The 18,661-nt window shown below is 35.9% G+C and overlaps 3 protein-coding genes across 3 annotated transcripts; 1 reads left to right on the forward strand and 2 right to left on the reverse strand.

The window, feature by feature from the left end:
- Positions 1 to 1,653: 1,653 nt before the first annotated feature.
- LOC104232659 (uncharacterized protein At1g65710-like) lies at positions 1,654 to 3,992 on the forward strand. The gene is made up of 2 exons (XM_009785919.2): positions 1,654 to 2,612; positions 2,805 to 3,992. Exons 1-2 carry the CDS (start codon positions 1,749 to 1,751, stop codon positions 3,789 to 3,791), a joined length of 1,851 nt encoding a protein of 616 aa, XP_009784221.1. The 5' UTR covers positions 1,654 to 1,748; the 3' UTR covers positions 3,792 to 3,992.
- On the reverse strand, positions 3,934 to 10,084 carry LOC104232660 (WAT1-related protein At3g02690, chloroplastic). Its single transcript, XM_009785920.2, has 7 exons — positions 9,329 to 10,084; positions 8,642 to 8,689; positions 7,711 to 7,833; positions 6,455 to 6,604; positions 4,788 to 4,959; positions 4,636 to 4,696; positions 3,934 to 4,420 (listed from the first exon to the last, which is right to left on the reverse strand). Exons 1-7 carry the CDS (start codon positions 10,001 to 10,003, stop codon positions 4,318 to 4,320), a joined length of 1,332 nt encoding a protein of 443 aa, XP_009784222.1. The 5' UTR covers positions 10,004 to 10,084; the 3' UTR covers positions 3,934 to 4,317.
- Positions 10,085 to 11,342: 1,258 nt separating this feature from the next.
- Positions 11,343 to 12,415, reverse strand: LOC104232661 (NDR1/HIN1-like protein 6). The gene has a single exon (XM_009785921.2). It carries the CDS (start codon positions 12,330 to 12,332, stop codon positions 11,571 to 11,573), a length of 762 nt encoding a protein of 253 aa, XP_009784223.1. The 5' UTR covers positions 12,333 to 12,415; the 3' UTR covers positions 11,343 to 11,570.
- Between the last annotated feature and the right edge of the window lie 6,246 nt (positions 12,416 to 18,661).

The following is an 18,661-nucleotide window of genomic DNA, read 5'->3' on the forward strand; positions in this document are numbered from 1 at the left end:
TTATAATGAAAAATGCATAACATAGTTTATCTTTTTCTTTAGTGCTTAGTTATGTAATTAATAGTACGTATTAATTGTATTTATTTTAGCATGACCTATATAGTACTTTTAGATTATGTTAATTTTTATTATGGCTTATTAGTTAGTAAGTAATATTTTCTTTATAGATTTTATTATCTTTGTTACTCCTATTGAATATTTTAGTACAATGCTATGACTCATCTCATATTATTATATTATTTTTTTGCAAAATACATTATATAGTTGTATCTTACTGGGACTAAAGAAATATTTAGAGCACAAGTTGTATATTTTGTGCTATGAAGACTTACTGGCAAAAAAAAACAACCCGAAAACCCGAAAAAATCGAGATTGAAAAATCCGACTTTATTGGTTCGATTTGGTTTATAGATTTAAAAATCCGACACCACTAATTTGATTTGATAATTAAAAAATCTAAACCAACTCGACCTACATACCTCCCTACTTTATACCATCAAGTTAAGTTATCTATAACAACAGATAATGAATGTGCGCGAGTATAATATGGTAACAAGAAAAATTGACTAAATAGTCTAATTTAATATGTTAAAATATATTGATAGAATTATATTTTCAGTATGTAAGTTAAAACAATTATACTTAAGGCTTAAGCTCCAGTGTTTTTCTTTCCTTGTGACTGTTAATCTTAATCCAAATAAAATCAGCACATTTGCAGCTGAGAAGGGGTTGCAAGTACCTTTTCAAGTGTTAATAGTAATGTTTATTGTTTATACAAGATAATCTTTCGTGTTAATCGATTACTATATCTTAAGTAGGTGTTTGGACATAAAAATTATAATTTAAAAAAAAAAAATTGGAGTTAAGTTAAAAAATAATATTTGGAATATGAAATTATGTTTGAACATGCATTTTGCTTGAAAAAATATATCAATTTTGTGAGTGGGGAAAAAAATTGAAAATTTTTAAAAAGTGGTTTTTTGAAAAGCTCATCTTCGAAAAATCTACAAAATTTCATGGACAAACAGATTTTTGAAGAAAAAATTCAAAGAAAAGGAAAAAAAAATTATGAGCAAACGGGTCCTAAGTTTTCCATCTCACGCAAAATTCAAAGAGAAAAGAATTAAAGGACACAATCATCGAAATGAATATTAACCCAGTTGTTTGTCAGTTGTCACCTACTTCCTTCGAATAAATTTTTACTTTTACTTGTCACTTTTATCATATTAAGAGAAGACAATTTCTTTTTTTTTGTTATACCCACAATATTAATTACTCATTTCAATATTTTTTTTAAATTTATTAAAAATATACATTAAGTAATATGAGTATTATGGTAAATTATTCATTTCATTTATTTATTTTTAAAAGTGTGCAAAGTCTATTATGAACAAGTAAAAGTGATCTCTTGGTACATATTAATAATAAGTTCCAAACAACGGCTGTGTACACAGTCAGGCCCTGGTCCCCGCCCCCTCTCAGTCAATTGTTTTTGAATTGGCTCGCTTGCATTTCTCATTCATGTAACCCCCTTGAAATCACCATCTTTTTTGTCCCAACTTTATAACTCACCATTTTCAATTGTAACTCTTTTATTAGATAAACAGGAACACCTCCCCCACCCCTACCCCACACCTCCCCTTTGAGTTTTGACCCTTTGCCTCTTTTCTTTTTCTGGACATTCTTCTCTTCTTTTCCCTACCATTTCAAAGTCTTTCCTTTTCCTTAATTTTAGGGTAAAAAAGAAAATGGGGAGTTGTCTGAGCAAGAAGAGCTCTATTACATCTACTCCTGTTGCAGTTTCAAGCACAAATCAAGAAACCAAAACAAATACCCTGCAAGTAGAAAAGAAGAAAGTAGAGGGACAAATAGTGAGAAAAGAAATCTTTGTTATCAAACACAGGATAAGCCATGAAGGGTCTATATGTTCTAAAGACTCAAAAGATAATGCCAACAACAGTAATGGGGAATCTGGCAAGAAGAATGCTACTATTATTGTACCAGCACCAGTGAAGAGGAGGAGTTCAAGTTGTACAAAGGAAGAAGTTGATGCTATTTTAGTACAAAGTGGGAGGCTTAGCAGGAGCTCATCCCTTAACAAAGGTCTTTCCTTTGAATCTTGTGATAACACCAAGAACCACAATAGAAGTAGAAGGTACTCTATTTCTAAGAGAAGTTATGATTTTGACAATGAGAATACAAGTGGTGGTAGCAGAAGGGTGAGCAGATCTCCTGGTAGAAGATCTGAATCACCAGTTACTGCTTCCAATTGTGCTAATTTGGCTTCTGCTGATGCTAATGGGAGTAATGTAAGACCAGGTACTGAGCTGATTTCTACAGCTTCTATTCAGAGGATTCAAGTGAAGAGAAATGTGGGTGCTGCATCTCCTCGTGCTCGGTCCCGGTCTCCAGCAAGGGTGAGTGCAAAGGTATTAAGCGAGAGCAAGAATTTCCAGCAGCAGCCTTTGTCTCTTAGCCGCAACAATTCCAGGAAAAGGGAAGATTCTCCTTTCAGAAGAAATCCTCTGAGTGAGATTGGCAGCACTACTGTGGTCACTGAGCATATGCCCTTTCATGCACTCAAGCATGTCAACAACAATATCCACCCTCAGGTTGGCTTTTTCTATCCTCTGGTAATAATGTTTTAAATTTTCCAATTTTTGTAAATTGGCTAATGATTCTAGTTATGTTTCTTTTCAACGGTTTTGGCATTAGGCCAATACTGATTTATTTCTGCTTCAGTTTTGAGTTTGCAGTTGGATTTTGGCATTTATTTGACATGAATATGGTTTTTTCAAATGCAGAAGCTGAATGCAGAACATGTAAGCTATGGCAAAGTTGTTCAGCAAGAACCTGAGAAAACACTTGGCATCAGCAAAGCAACTATAGATTACGGCCTAACAAATGTTAATGGCAAAGTCAAGGAGCAGCAGCAGCAGGCACAGGAGGCTAAAGCATTGAGAACAGTTACAGCAAATGCTGCAGTGGATGTGGTTGGTTTAGGATTCGAAAGTCTTGTGCCTCAGGGAATGAGAAGAAGCAGATCTTCGAGGCTATCCCGAGACCTAGACAGTAGTCTTGGAGATCAGTCAAATCCTACTCAATCATATACTGAGTTATTGCTTGAGGACATCCAAAACTTTCATCAAAAGAGCAGCAAGCCTGCATTTTCACTCCCACCTTGTGCAACAAAAGCTTGCTCAATAGTGGAGGCAGTTGCTGACCTTAACTCAAGCACTAGTTCCAGTCTATCCAGCGTTTTCTCTGATGACAGAAGAAGAAACCCCACAGTTGAGCAAGTTAACAAGAATACTGATACTTCTTTAGGAACCAATCCTCAGGGTAAAAGGAGGTTACAGATAAAAGAGCCATATGTGGAATCTGAGGTTGCTCTAAGTGATGACTTAATTAAGTCTCCTATCATACAGAAGTATGTAACCTTCGGAAGGGGAACTGATGGAGGTTATTTAGAAGAGCCAGAATCCTCAGGAAGCAACAGTTCTGTTGGTGGTCAGCGATGTTGGTTTTCCCCATCCTCCCGAGGACTAAATTCAGCTGATTCAACTGATTCTTGGTCTCCTTCAAAATCTTACAGTAGGCTTCATGTGAATCCACTAGCCTTTCAAAAGCATACAGTATCTGAGTACGGCCATGATATGGATGAAGATAAAAGAAGAATGACTGCAAATACGAGGGATTCTGACAACCAGCAACATGGAATAGGTCGCAACAGAACACCTAGAGGACCTCACACAATATCTATGGCAGCTGCTGCTGCTTCAACTTATTAGTTATATGCAGTTTCTTTGAGGATTAATATGTTGCTGTTATGATTGCACCCTTTGCAACATTTTCATTTCAGTGTCTACAGAATCATTTACTAAAAGCAGCTGTATTGCAATTATTCTTTTACGTTCTCTGACAGGCATAATGGGTGCTAAATAATGGAGTTTCACATTTATACAGATTTCAAACTTGATACTGAGATAAAATTGATGCAGCAGCATTCTCTACACGAATCTAACAGTTACAAAAGCTTCAGTCCTTGATATTTTATCCAAGAAAAGTTTTGTCTACACCTAATGAGTATAATACGCATCTTGAAGCTCACACTTCACGCTATTATGGTATACAGTTGGGTTGGGAAACCACCTCCAAGCAAGTTCCAGCTTCACGATATTATGGTATACAGTTGCTTGATATAATTTTGGTATCTTTTCTATACAGTGTATGTATTTTCTGCAAACTGGAGTAATTAAGCTGCTGAGCATTCTTCTCTCTCCAGACACAAGGAGGATAACTCAACCGTTGACTATATCATTTGGCATCACTTTTGTAGTTAACCAAGTAAATTGCAGCTACTGTGACAAATGCTCCACCTAGTTGCACGGGTGTGAATGCCTCATCCAGATATAGGAACCTGTATCGGAGTTGAACAAATTAGGCAGATCTGGATAGCAAAAAAGTAGAAACCAAAAAGTGAAGATAGAAACCGAATCAAACATAAACTGCTTTGGACACTAATCCTAAATATTTCTTCTTATAGGTAGTTGAAAGTGATGACCAATTCATTGATTGAGATCAAAATAACTTCATTGGCTTGTTCAGGAATTTATTTTATGATAGGATGCTTACCCAAAAATCGAAGCGAACATTGGAGTTAAAAAGGTAAGGGAACTGAGCTTTGTCAGGCTACCTGCAATGGATTAGTCTAGTCAAAATTGGCCGCAACTGACAAACTAATAAGGTGTAATGCATTGTTTGACATTCAGAGACCTGAATCTAACCTCTTGTTGCGTTGTAGAAGTAGACACCATAGCTTATGGCACTTCCAAAGATTGAGGTATAGAGCAAAGCCAACAAGTCAGTCGCTGTTAGCTCCATATAATTCCCACTAAGGACAGGGTCATGATTGAGAATGGAGATAGCCACCAGAGGGAGTCCACCAATAACCATGTGCTGTAATGGAAGTATATGAAGTTAGCACAGTATTTGAGCATCGAAATCATAGTGTACCGTTCTTTGGAAACCTTCTACTTAAACCATTACATTGTTGCCAGTCATGCTACCATTTATTTTCAATGCTAAAAGACAAGTAACCATTCTAATCTTGAATAAACATCAGCTCATTTCCGAGGAGCAAGAAATAAATATAAGCTTTCAATATTGGCAAGAAAATACTTATGTGTGTTTAAGAGTGAAGGTCCGCTGAATTTAGTGGGGTCGTCTTCAAATCCTAGCAGTCTTTTTTCTTGTTTTCTCAGAAATAGTTCAAACAGAGATATATTTCTCTTGGCCCAACAATTATGAGCTGATGCTCTTTCCTTTTATATTGATGAAAAAAGTTTCCAGTTCACTGTTATATGTTTGCTCACTGAATTTTTTTTTACTTGGTAAGCGAAATCATTTTGTAAGGATAAGCATGTGTGGATAAGAGAATAGCCACACGAGACACTGTCATTAATGGAAAAACCAGAATTTTCATAATAAAATTAAGCTGTAAAAGTGGAATTTATTTTGTGCTACCCAGCATCCAAGTGGCTTTGAAGAATCCCACCAATCAGCAAAGGTTAGAATCCTGCTTTTACAACCGCAAAACACCTCCTGACAACACATCCAAGGTTAACGGCCAACCGACACCCTACCCACCCTACAAATTTTTAGCAGAGGACACTTGCTCTAAGGATCAAATTGTCTTGGGTTAGATCTGGGTGCTAAGCTTCTGTCTCGGTGGTGAAATGGGGAGTCAGGGCCTGAGCTTTAATCCATTTAGAATGATATCTTCGTTTCATAGGGAGTCCTCATAAGATGATGCACCACCAACATTGAAGGAAAAAGGAATTTTTGCAGAGGTAAAGAACACACATTTCATGACTGGTTAAAAGAAGATAAAAGTCCATTCCCTTTTGTCAACCTTAACTTTTGGCAGTGGAATGGTGGTGGGATTTAGGAAAAGGCCACAAATATTTTTCTATACAGAGAAAGGAAGTAAGAAGAAGTTTTTTGTTTTGGATAAGAAACAGAGGCAGTTAAGATAACGAAAGCACACTTCTCAGAAATTCAGCTTGTAAGACAGACATCCGGAATGGTTGACGAATTTGGGGTAGAATAAATAAATGCAATGCATAGAATACAAGCTATAGCAGAACTTAAACATTTAACAAGAGGGCTCTGGTCAGTAACTTGATAAGGGGTATGACCATCAATCATCATAGAGCTAACTGGATAGGTTAAAATTATACTAGTGTGAATTATTTTTTTATCATGCTAATTTTGGGATTTCTTCCTTCCTGTTTAATCTATGCAGTCAAACAACTACATTTTGCAACAAATGGAACAAAACAAATTTTATAGCTGAGTACAGTTTGATGATACAACCACTAGTTCTAGATAGTGACCGTAGAAAACCTGATCTAAATATTATAAACATCAAAAGTGTAGTAATATGTCTAACCCATCCAGTAGCCATGATTGGGTCTGAATATTTAGAAACCCAACGGACCATTACTGTGCCAACAGCCATGCTTTGTGCTGCAAGAAGCATCCACCACTCTCCACTTCCCCATAGGGAAAAGTTGCTATTATCAACTGAAAGAGCAGGTACCTGTACAATTAACTCTGTTATTTGAGAGCAGTATTAGTTAATACCAAAAAAAACAAGGAATGGGATTTATGACTACAAAATGTTCTCCTAAATCAGATATTGAGATTCCCTCCTTTCTTTTTGTTTTATTTAGGCTTGGGCTGGAGCTGGAGGAATAATTAAAAACAAATCAACTGTCATGGATTGTTCTACTTTCAACAGGTTAAGATCTAGTACACAGAGAAAAAATGAAAAAAAATATTTCTGCAAACACGTTAAAAATCATCTTCTTCCTCTTTGCAGTTAAGAGAACTAAAATTACACGTACATAAATGCATACATATGAAAAACAAACTGCACTCTCAAAATTCGTCTACATATAGAATATAAACGTAGGGAATGAATTCAAAATCTTATAAATTGCGCTTCTTGGTTCACTGCAGTACGTGTACGACGAACAACACAAACTGTACAATCAATATATACTATCAACATCATTGTGTCTTCGGATGATAACATAACCACAAACAAAATTGAGCATCTGCAAAATCTAGAATGTGGACACCACTTGAAGTTCAACAGTTAATTTGATGGAAGGTAGAGGAACGACTGGTCAATTCACTCCAAGGCGAAGTGTTTATGGTGCCCTCATGTTGTTTGGTATGACTGGAGGGATAATAAATCAGATTTACTTCATCCTTTCTACAATTTGAAGAGGTTTAACAAGCTACGTCTTCATTTTTATTCTCGAACCAAATGATTTTTACAAAATCTCCTCCTATCCTTCCTTTTTCACCCCAACGAAAGAGATGTTTATCTACCTAATGGGAAAAAGAACAAATGTTCGTCTAGACGTCTACCTAGTCTCCAGTTTACTGTGAATTCCAATAGAATCATAATTTGGTTAAATATCTGCTTAACCTTTTAAATTCTGACACCGAAAATTTTGTCTTTGGTATCAGATTCTTCACCACTGCTTTTTGACTTATTTAAGGCACAAACAACTACCTACCAAAGGACCAATCAGTATTCTGTTAATTATCATCCACTACCTCGAGAGTAAGAATAAGGCCATTCACAATTATTGTGAAATAAATATAGAGATTGGTAATTTCTGATAATATTACCTCAAGAAGCAAAAGGCCTACCACCCCGAGCACTAGACCAGCAGCTCCAACAAAACCTATGGACTCACCAAATAACAAAGCTGCAAGTACAGCCACTGTCAGAGGCTGTGAATCTATTATCACCTGAAATCACAATAAAATCTCATCAAAATTAGGTCAACTTATCATTTGAATATCATCAATTACTTTACTTTTCTTGTAGCTGCATGGATTAGTTCAAGAGAATTGCTAATTGATCCTTTACTTACTCTTGACTCTATGTAATTACTTGGTTATACCACTAAAGCAGTCAGTCTTATCATTAAACATTATTGAATTTAAAAATGCCAATCAAATGTTCCAAAACACATGGTGAGTGATGTTCAGGAAAACTCAATGCAGTATTAGAGTAGAAATCATATATCATTAATTGAACCCATCAGTAAGAAAAGCCCCATTCAAAAGGTTGAATGCTGGAGCTTCAGAATTCTATATAGACAGGGGCGGATCCAGAATTTTCAAATCGTGGGTGCTCAATTATTTTTAATCTGAAAAATTGCTACTGATACTGAGTGCTCGGTTAATATATTTATATGAATTTACTAGTTTTTTATACAAGTAATAGTATTTGGCTCTAAAAGTAATGGGTGCTCAAGCACCCATAACTCAAAGAGTAGATCCGCCACTGTATATAGAAGAACAGGTACAAAATATAACTTTCTGTGCTATGGTGCTAAATGCAAAATACAATTTTGTACAGCACCTTGAACTGCTTATGGCGCAGTTTTGTCTTCGTAAATATTGGTTACAACCTCACAAGGAAAGAATTATACACTAACAAATTCAATATCAGCCTCAACTTGTTTTGGAACTGAGGCATAGTTGTTGTTGTTCTAAATTCAGTATTAGCATAAGACATCAAACTGCAATTAGAAAGTAAAATTCATCTTACACTGCCTAAGCCAGCAGATGTCCTCTGAAGTCCTTCTGCAAGAAATCCCTGTCCACCATATTTATACAATTAATGAGACGCATTGCTGGCCCAAAGAATAGTACTTTATGCATCACTGAAAGCTTTACACAATTAACACAGGTAAGCATAGCAGTCGAATCCAGCATCTATTCCTCCTAGTGGTGAACTAAACCAACAGAGAAAGAAAGGCTAATTTTTGAAGACTACCTATACCCCTGTTTGTTATTCCCCATTATCAAGTTTATATGGTGTTTGCGATCGTGCTTTATTCTGTAACCACCAAAATCAATAAATTATTCGACTAGGACTCAATCCCAAATTTATGGGGTCATTCAGGGGCAGAACCACCTGGAAGCAAGGGGGCTCAAAAAATTTACTTATTAAAAGGGTAACCCTGTACGCAAAACATTCTGCATTCACACAGAGTCCGAGGAACGGTCGCACCCCTATTTTTATCCATGTTTATTACAAGCCAAAAATAATAAAATGCATGATATATACAAGGGTTGAATTCCGTCCCGGGGATCAGCCAATATTAAAATTCTATGTCCATTCCCTATCCAGACCTATTTCATTCCAATACTGATAAATAAGTCTTACAATTCAGTACACAATCACCAATGTTAGTTTAAGAAAAACTATTGATCAGATACTGAAGAAAGATACCTGAAAACAAGCAGCATCAACAAGAGCAAAGAGTGTAATAGAAAGCCAAGCATTGAATCCAGAGGGGAACTTCCTACCCCTTAAACTAGCAAAACCAACCAACATTAAACCAGCTGGAATCAACCTAAATGCTGAAACGAAAAAAGGGCCAGTCTTTGGTAAAACCTCCTTCATTGCTACCATAGCTGTACCCCAAAAGAAGAAAGGCGAAATTAGCAAACCCCATTCCCATATTGTCCCAAGTAACTCCAAAGACGACACCCCTTCATCTTTTTTAACATTTTGAAAATTGTAGTTTGAGTCTTTGGACAATTGCTCAGATGGGTTCACTACACACTCCACGTCAAGCCCAGTTCCCACACAGTCTAGTTGTTCTGATGATGATGGTTTCTCTTCAACACTGGATTCAGTGGCCTTGGTTTTTGAAAAAGAAATGAACTTTTTGCTGCGGGAGTTGAGGTGGAGATGATGATTCTTGGAAGAAATTCTACGTGGGTGCAGTGATTGTTGAGACCCATTTTGTTTGTGAATAATTGAGTGGTGATGGAACAAAGTATGAGGTAAAGAGGAGGTTTTGAAAAGGGAATTTGTTGGATTAAGGTGAAGAGTAGTAGTGGGTGAATAGCAGCGAGGACTGGTAAAAGAAGAAGAGGAAGAAAATGGAGACCATGCCATTTTTCTTCTCCTTTTCCCTTATAATGGAGTAGTATTTTTTTGTTAATTTCAAGTTTCCTGTTTTTACATAAGAGAATCAAAGGAATAAAAAATCATGTGAAAGGAGTGGTGAAATTATGATCCACCACCACCATGGAGCGGGTGCACTTTCTTAAATGCATAAATAGCCACTTGGAGGACCCCTATTTAAAGCATAGTCACATTTTTATAACATTTTGTAAGTTTAGCCATTTCTACTTGAGACAAAATATTTGAAGTTTCTGTCTAGAGTTTCACCTTTTGTCTGAAGTTGGCTGCAGCTCCTTCTTTCTCCTGCTTCAAGTTTCGACCAATCCTCTTCAATTCGTCCCCAAAAGCTTCCAAACATCGAATTTAGCTTCACCCAACTAGTTTCAACAAGCTGGGTGTCTTCACAATTCAAATTGCAAGAGATACAATTATAATATCTAGAAACTGACACGTCTGCCTATTTAAACGACTTTTAATTATGCTGCAAAAAAAAATGCAAGTTAGCAAGCGAAAAGCAGATTAGCACAAGAAAAAAAAAATGAAGTAACTGCGGATTGAAGTCTTTTGCTAATGACATTCCGCAATCATAGGACTCTTCACTGCCTTTTGAGCAACAAGGACTTATCTAGAATTGTCGAAAATTTGCCAGCACAAGCTACGAGTTAAATATTTTGAAAGAAAAAAAATGGTTATAGCTTTAATTGTAGAGCAGAAACAGGCTACCCCATTAACAATTTAACTTTTGTGATGGACATGTCACTCATTTAAAAGAAGAACTAACCTAATTAGCCGCATAACCAACCACGTAAACTAAAAATAATGGACGAATGTATAAGATATGTATACTTCATATATATAATATGTGTATAATTAAATATAATTTATATATACTGATAAAAAAAATCGTGAATCTGTTCGACTATTTGTGTAAGATCCCTAGTTAAACGTCAAAATAGCACGGGCTAGCCAGTTTTCGGACTGGTAATTAAAAAATAAGAAATTTTCATAAAGCACTATCTTTTAATGGTAATTAGCTATCTATAGATACCATTTGCTCTATTACGGATTGTAGATACGTTTTTTGTTGTTATAGGATGTATTAGATGTATTTAAGCTATTGTATTCATGAATACAATAGCAAAAATAGGCGTGAATTAGGGAAGTTCAGCTAATTAGTTGTTGTATTAGAGTGTATTTGACTGTATTCATGGCGTGAAACATGGGATTATATTCTTTGACGTGTTCTACCAATACAGGAACAAAGATTGCTCTAAGCGTTCACACAATAGAAAAAGATAGTTGATGCAAAAGAGACAACAAGGAAAAGAAGAAAAAAATGCAGTAATTTATTACTATAAAAAATTACAAAACAGCTATAAACATAAATGATGCAGATAAAACGATCAGCCTTATTGTGAAAAAGCTCTCAAAAGAAATATAACCTATAATCCTCCACCAGATTTATTGCAATTAAAAAAATGGCAAACATAGAATATAAAAATTTAAATAAAAATGTACATGCATGGTAGACTATAATCAAAATCAAGAATGGACCAATTTAAAACCTAAACCGGACCTTACACTTATTATCCCTAATACGAATAACATTATCAGGAGACAAGCTATCCACGTTTAGTCTACACTTCAACAAAAACTTCCACTTCGTGAGCTTCAATTTTCCCAACTTGATCCTCACTGGAACCTTAACTCGAAGATTCAATGGAATAGTTCCACTCTGTTGATCCAACTGCAATGACTGCAACAAATTGGTAGCATTCTCTGTTTGCCCTGTCATTTTCACGTTAAGTACAGTTGTATTTCTATGGCCTTGATAAAACTTTGGCAATGTCCCTTCACATAAATTTGTGCCTTTGTACCACACACTCAAATGGCTTCCATTTTCGTAGTAAATTCCGATCTTTTTGTTGGGATTTCTTGCAGTGATGTTCACGTTAAACGTTGCGGACAAGCTCATGTCGTTGTTCATGTTGAATTGCGTAATTCTCATGCTGTCGACTGAGTATTTTGGTATTTTTGGTTGGAAGACAAAGTAAATTATGGCTGCTAAAATACCTAGGAGTATGATCACTAGGAAAAGTAGGCAACAGGACCAACACAAGCATTTTTTGCAGCAGCTTCTTTTCTTTGGTGGTTTTGATGGTGAATATGGGGTTAATGACCTTCTCAATGGTGGTTGCTGCCGCTCAGGATCGCCGTTCTCCGACCGTGAAGAGCCACGTGGCACCAACGGAGCCGTGGGTTTGGGTAGCGCTTCCTGCTCCGGTGCTGGTGCCGGATGAATCTTTTGGTGATCTGCCATTGAAAGAAAAGTTGTAACAAGATTAAGAACAGGGGTGCATGTGAACAACGAGAGCAAAATGTTATACAAAAGGTATTTTCTTGGACCAAGATTTTTTTTGTATATATAGGGACTTTGAAGAGTTAGAGAGATTATTTGAGCGTTGAAAAAGTGACAATAAAATACAAACTATAGGGGGCATGTAAATGGACTATGTGATGTTTTCAAGCTTCCTTATTTTGACTTTTTGTGTAAGAGGTTGAATCTGAACAAACGAGTTTTTCCGTTTGAGCGTGCACGTACCCGAATAGGTCAATGATACCCAATTACTTTTGCGTATTATTTCATATAGTAAAAGCTTATGTTGAGGATTGCCCAATTTCTTGGCACGTTAATACTTTAGGGTCCAAAAAATACGGCTTTATGTGTTCCTTTGTTATTCGCTCGTTTTGTTAAGTATGCAGTTTTCCAAGTTCTTTGCCGCCCAAGACGATGGTGAGATGAATAAAATCCTTCTACCCTTAACAAAAATTTTTGAATTCGAGCCATGAGAATAAATAAAATCTTATATCGAATGTGCCTCTTTAAATGGATATTAAATGGCACTAATCCAAATTCGTAGGGACTCTAACGAGTGGGAAACCAAAAAAAGAAAAACAAATCGTGACAATTAATGTCCAAACTTTTAACGGTTTGAATTTGATTGCCTTTCATGGTTGAATTCTATGCATAACCTTCCAATATGAACAAAAGGTTGCCTGGTATTTCATACATGTTTCTTTTTGTTTTTCCTGTTTGTTAAAAGGGGCCTAAGAGTTTTTAACTTTGAGCAGAAATTGTGGATATGAGTATCATTGAAATATTGAAAGAATGCATCAATAACTGATGTGCAAATTTTACGTGCGCACACTCGAAGTTCAGACAATTACATAGATATACTTTCAAAATTATAAAATACACTGATAACGAATGAGAACGGCCTAGTAACCTTTGATGCCCTTGTCCTAAACATTTTTCACTTTTTAATTCTTTTCTTTCCTTTTTCCTCAGTATTTGAAAATAAATATTTGTGAGCATGTGTGAGAAGAAATTGGAAAGATGAGATTCACTTCCTATCATAATTCAGTTTTTGGATTTGTCGAGGGAGCTGGAGGGTGATTATATATCAAGATCACTCTTGTACTAGTCAAACAACTAAAACCTTTATATAAAAGTATAAAATCAACCAAATTTAGAAACTTCAAAATCGTTTTTTTTTTTGGCCAAATGTTAAGGGTCTTTCCAAGAATTTTTTTTTTTAAATATCAGACAAATGTGAAAATAGGTCAGTTGACTATCCAGGTTTCATGTTAAGTATGTACACGCCACCGCAAGAAAAATCAAACTCTTGTTTATTCCATTTCCACCATTGCTTCTGCAATAAAATATGGTTTTAAGTCTTAGGTAGCAACAAAAATAACAAAATTCAGACAAGTTAAGCTTAGAAACAGACTTTTTGGAAGCTTCCTTAATACAACTGAAACTTCAAGGCAATATGTCATTGGAATGCATTGACGATTGCTTTCTTTCTGTGTGATATTTTGGTGCTTTTGAATACCAAATCCTCTTGACTTTAGGTGCCTTTAGAACATTGGTATGGGAATTGCTGAAGTTACAGGGATTTGAATTACTTCATTTTTAGTCAAAGAAGTGGATATTCTTATGCCACATGCACAGAGGCGGAGGTAAAAGTCGGTCAAACCAATCGATTTTTATCAAACACTATATTTATGTTAAGAAATTAATTAAATAAGTATATATTTTAAATTTATAAACCAATTATTAGCACTTTAAGTCATCGTTCTAAAATTTAAAACATATAAAATTAAATTCTTATTAGAACCTATATAAAACCTATATTAGAACATATAAAATTAAATTCTTATCTCGACATCTGTACTTGCACTAGGTGTTTGTGATCTACCACTACCAAAATAAGCTCTTTTTCACCAATTTTAATGATGTAATTGGTGAAAACAGATCTTCTTATTATACCGTCGGTGAATAAAACTTAATTTTTTCCGTCTAGGAAAAGGATGAACGAGGGCAAATACTGTTAAAACTTGGTCACCCTGGAGCCTCAACAAATAAGATGTCCCGCAACCTGAGAATTTCCCAAGTTCCTCATTGAAAATTAGATGTGAATATCCCTAGCTAAAAATAGCTAGAGTTTTCTTTTGTATGAACATATATAGTCATTCCCGAGCTATTTTTCAAGCTAAGTTCATAAATATACTTTTCCTGCTATTGGCTTGGAACATGTTCCTGGATAAGGCATAGCTTAGAAGCTATGACTAGCATAATTCCTAGCTTACATAAACAATACAATTGCCGTGTATAAATTAAAATATGATAAAATCAATTATTGAAACTATTTAAGTCTTACCAAATCATATACGGAGTATATATATTTGATGTATCTTGCACAATCATTTCAAATAGTTGCATTCGTCCTTAAAACAAGATAGATATTTATAAGTGAGATAACACAAGGCGTAAAATTAACAGCAATAATATATACTCCATGTCTGATGTCTCCCTCCTCTACTTCAACATCTTCATTCCTTCGTATTAAAGCCTCATCCACTTTCTCCAAATATTCTTTGTTTGTATTTTGAAAAAGTAAAGGTAACTAGTACTAGTTATTATATGAAATAATATAATTCATCAAAACACAAGTTATATGAAATGACGCAATTCATCAAACCAAACTGCATAATTCATTATCGCCCTTCCCGAAACTAGCATCCAACTCTATATATAACGATTTAGCACAACCACCCCTAGCTCGATCATTTCTACATACAAAAGACATCTCTTCAAAATATATCAATCTTCTTGTTGCTGGAATTTTCATCGGTAGGACAATGGAATGTGATCGGTTTCAAATTCAATTAGACTGAAATATACAATCAATCAAGCTGCTGCAAATAGTAAATCACAGTGGACTATATTCAGCCTTAGAAACTGTATATTTCAATTAGAAACTATTTAGATGCATTGGCCACTGAGTACTGTGAGCACGTGATTTTTGTCTTACGCGACAATCGCTCCAAAAGAAATAAAAAAATAATAACAAATGGTCCTGCTGTACAATTTTTGGATTTTATGTGACACTTTGTTAATTGTTTATGATGTTTGCCCATTGCTATTCTATTAAAATAAAATACAAAAAATGTGTGTGTCAGGCATAATTTGAACCGTAATTCGGTTGTTAAATAGAAAATCATAAAATACGCATTTTTATCCTGATTTGTTGTTTTGTTTAATCTTACCTACTTTTAACATTTTTATATGTGTGTGATAAAAACATTAAACGTTAATTAATGGTTTTAATTTTATTTAATTAGGTTGTGTGTTTTTAGAAAATTGGAAATTAAAAAAAAGGGTTAAAATTTGTTGAAGTTGGGCTGATCCCCATTTCAAATTTAGGGCCCAAATGAGCAGCCCAAGTTACCGGTCCGAACAGCCCACCCCAGGCCACAAAACGACGTAGTTTGACACCAAAACTACGTCGTTTCAATACCAATCCATCTCAACCATTCAAACCAAACTGATCCAACGGCCAAGATCTCACACCCCGTACCCACTAACAGACCCGACCCGTCTCACCCGGACCGACCCCAACCCTTTACCCTCGAAACGACACCGTTCCCCGTTAGTTGAAGGATCCTGGCCCTTCATCATGTCTCATCCAACGGCCAGGATCCACCTATCCACTAACTATATAAACTCATAACCTTACCCTGCCCCCTATCCGAACCCCAGCCTTAGGTCACCTTCGTCCTCATCCCCTTCCCCTCCAAAACCCTAGCCGCCCCTGTATTCTTCACCATGAAAGCCGGCGGCATGGACGCCGGTGACCCCACCCTTAACACCATAGAACCCCCTTGCCATCCTGAACATGGATCTGTTAACCACTTAACTCGAATCCCTTCCCACCTTCTCGAATCTTCGTTTGAAGATTCGAGTCGGAACTTGACTTACACCGTTTAACCCCAGTTTCACACCAGACACTCCCCAGACCCCCCTCGTGACCAAACCATGCTTGGTTTGGTCCGAATCTGACCAGGGAAGCATGAATCCCAGATCTAATCTTTGGAACCTTAGGGTTCCTCGTCACTGGTCCGTATCTCGTTTAAACCAAGAGATTAAGGTCTAATGGACCTTAATCGAAGTGTTTCTCATCTGAGAAACACTTCGATTAAAGTCCGTTCAGCCTTAAGAAAGGTCTGTTCGAATCCAAGTTAAGGTTTTTGATTTTTCGGGATTTAAGGTGAGTTTTGTTTTCTTTTCTTTATTCTGTTAGTCCATGTTTGTTTAAAAGGCTGTTCATGTTGTTGTGAAATTTGTGTTTCGAGTTTTACCAACTGTGTCCTGTCTACTTTGCCTGAACCTCGGTGTTTTGAGTCCTTCTGCTACTTGTTCTGATAATGTGTATGTATGTATGTGTTGTGCAATTAGCTGAATTTCAAATTTGAACTGATTAACTGATTCCTCGAGTACAATTCTGCTTAGTCGGTACAATTCAAATCAGGTGTTCGATACTGTTAAATGTCTGATTTTGGCTACGATTGTACATGTTATGATTAATATAGTCGAGTCGACATGTGTCGTCAATTAGTTTCAGCTGCCTGAACAATAACAAATCGATTTACTTTTGATAAGCATGGCCTGAATCATTTAGGAACTGAGTTTAGTGCTTATAATTGTTAATTTGAATCAGAAATGTAAAAATCAATGTTCTGTTTAGTCACAGCTCTGAATTGGAGGACATGTGCACTTGTGCACAGCATGTGCACTTATGCACCACATATGCATTGCGCACAACCTGTGTCCTGCATAAAGGCTTTTATTAAGTTTAAAGTAATTTGACAGCACATGCTGTCAGATTACATTCTGCTGCCCATATTCTGCTTTAAGTTTTAGAAATAATAAACCTTACTCAAAAGTAAGTTTGCCAGGGAATGTCATGGGGTTTGTTTTTATTTAAATGGTAAGTGAAAACTGAAAAGAAGGATAGCACATAGGAGGGGTGTTCTGATTGTCTAACAGGCTGTTAAAGGGCTGATTTTAGGTTGATAAAAGGGAACGGCCCTCAGTTTAAAAGGGGGAGAGATTTTGGATATATACAGACACACACAGACAGACATTAAAGAACAGGGTGAATTGAGAGGGAACATTGTTAGGAGAGTTGAGTTCTGAAAAACAGAAAACTGGAAAAGAATTCTTTTGGATAGCCAAAAATAGATTCCAAGACTGAAATTGGACATTGGATTTTGAAAAGAAATAGATAGTAAGAGGGATAAAAATACAGAAATCAGAAACTGGTTTTCTTCCTGCTTTTGTTCAATTCTTAGCCTGCTCAGCCTATTCAGTCAGTTTTCTTTTCTTTCAAGTATCAGCTAAAGTGTGTCGGTTTGGTTTGCCTTGGTTGATTCCCTTGGAATTGGATTGTCTGGATTTCTATTTCCTACTGCATTGTCTGCTGCTGCCTTTCTGCCATTTGTATCGGTTCTAACTGTATCCTGCACTGGGAGCTGTCCTATTTGTACCTGTTGTTACTGCTGCTGTTTGGTGTTGCGTCTATTGTCCTACTGACCCCTTGCTTCTTCTGTTGTATCCAACATCCAGGTACATACTAAGACTTTGCATCTGATGTAACAATGAAAGCATGAAATCAAAGATATGCAGGAGTTTAATCATTCGTTTGCTGCAGTTACAGTTTTTTTTTACGAATGTTATTAAGATCTATGTAATTTGTTTAGTTTGTAATTCAATAAAGAAACACGTTAGGTAGCCTTGTACTTAATCGCAGCTTAGTCCGTCCTAAATTGTGATTTCGTTTGCTTAATGGGTTGTCTAATGAGGAATGTATGAGTGTTTTAACACACAGATAATTAGGTAACTTTTCAACTAATATTCTGCATATATAGAAAAGAATGCTTTAAGCTAGCCAAATATGATATTTAGTTTTATTGAATCTTTGTAGATAGTTCACAGGATCCTGTTCAAACTCTATTAGTAGTAGTTTCCGATAAGTTAATTCCACTAATTTGGTTTAAATAAGCGAGTTTCAAACTCGGATCTGAAGAACATTTATCATAAGCTTTTAACAGTTCTATTAATCTTGTATATTAATTTCCCCTGACAATTTAACAACATGCTCATCCATGAAATAAGGCACAAAATAACTCACGCCTCATAAAATCAGATAATCAAGTAAGGATCCGAAGCTGGTCAAGCATGTAATTAGCACATAATCCTCTTTCTTTCATTTTATTAGAGACAAATGTAATAGAAATATAGTC

Source organism: Nicotiana sylvestris, chromosome 2 (genome assembly GCF_000393655.2).
Source record: "Nicotiana sylvestris chromosome 2, ASM39365v2, whole genome shotgun sequence".
In the NCBI taxonomy this organism is placed as follows: Eukaryota; Viridiplantae; Streptophyta; class Magnoliopsida; order Solanales; family Solanaceae; genus Nicotiana; species Nicotiana sylvestris.

Excerpts from the sequence above, each read along its gene's own strand:
- LOC104232660 (XM_009785920.2), bottom strand. The coding sequence starts at position 10,003 with ATGGCATGGTCTCCATTTTCTTCCTCTTCTTCTTTTACCAGTCCTCGC. Across the intron at positions 4,960-6,454 it reads CAATCATGGCTACTGGATGG|CACATGGTTATTGGTGGACT; the intron begins GTTAGACATATT and ends CTTCCATTACAG. Across the intron at positions 4,697-4,787 it reads CTTCTACAACGCAACAAGAG|GTAGCCTGACAAAGCTCAGT; the intron begins GTTAGATTCAGG and ends AATCCATTGCAG.
- LOC104232661 (XM_009785921.2), bottom strand. The coding sequence starts at position 12,332 with ATGGCAGATCACCAAAAGATTCATCCGGCACCAGCACCGGAGCAGGAA.
- LOC104232659 (XM_009785919.2), top strand. The coding sequence starts at position 1,749 with ATGGGGAGTTGTCTGAGCAAGAAGAGCTCTATTACATCTACTCCTGTT. Across the intron at positions 2,613-2,804 it reads ACAACAATATCCACCCTCAG|AAGCTGAATGCAGAACATGT; the intron begins GTTGGCTTTTTC and ends TTTCAAATGCAG.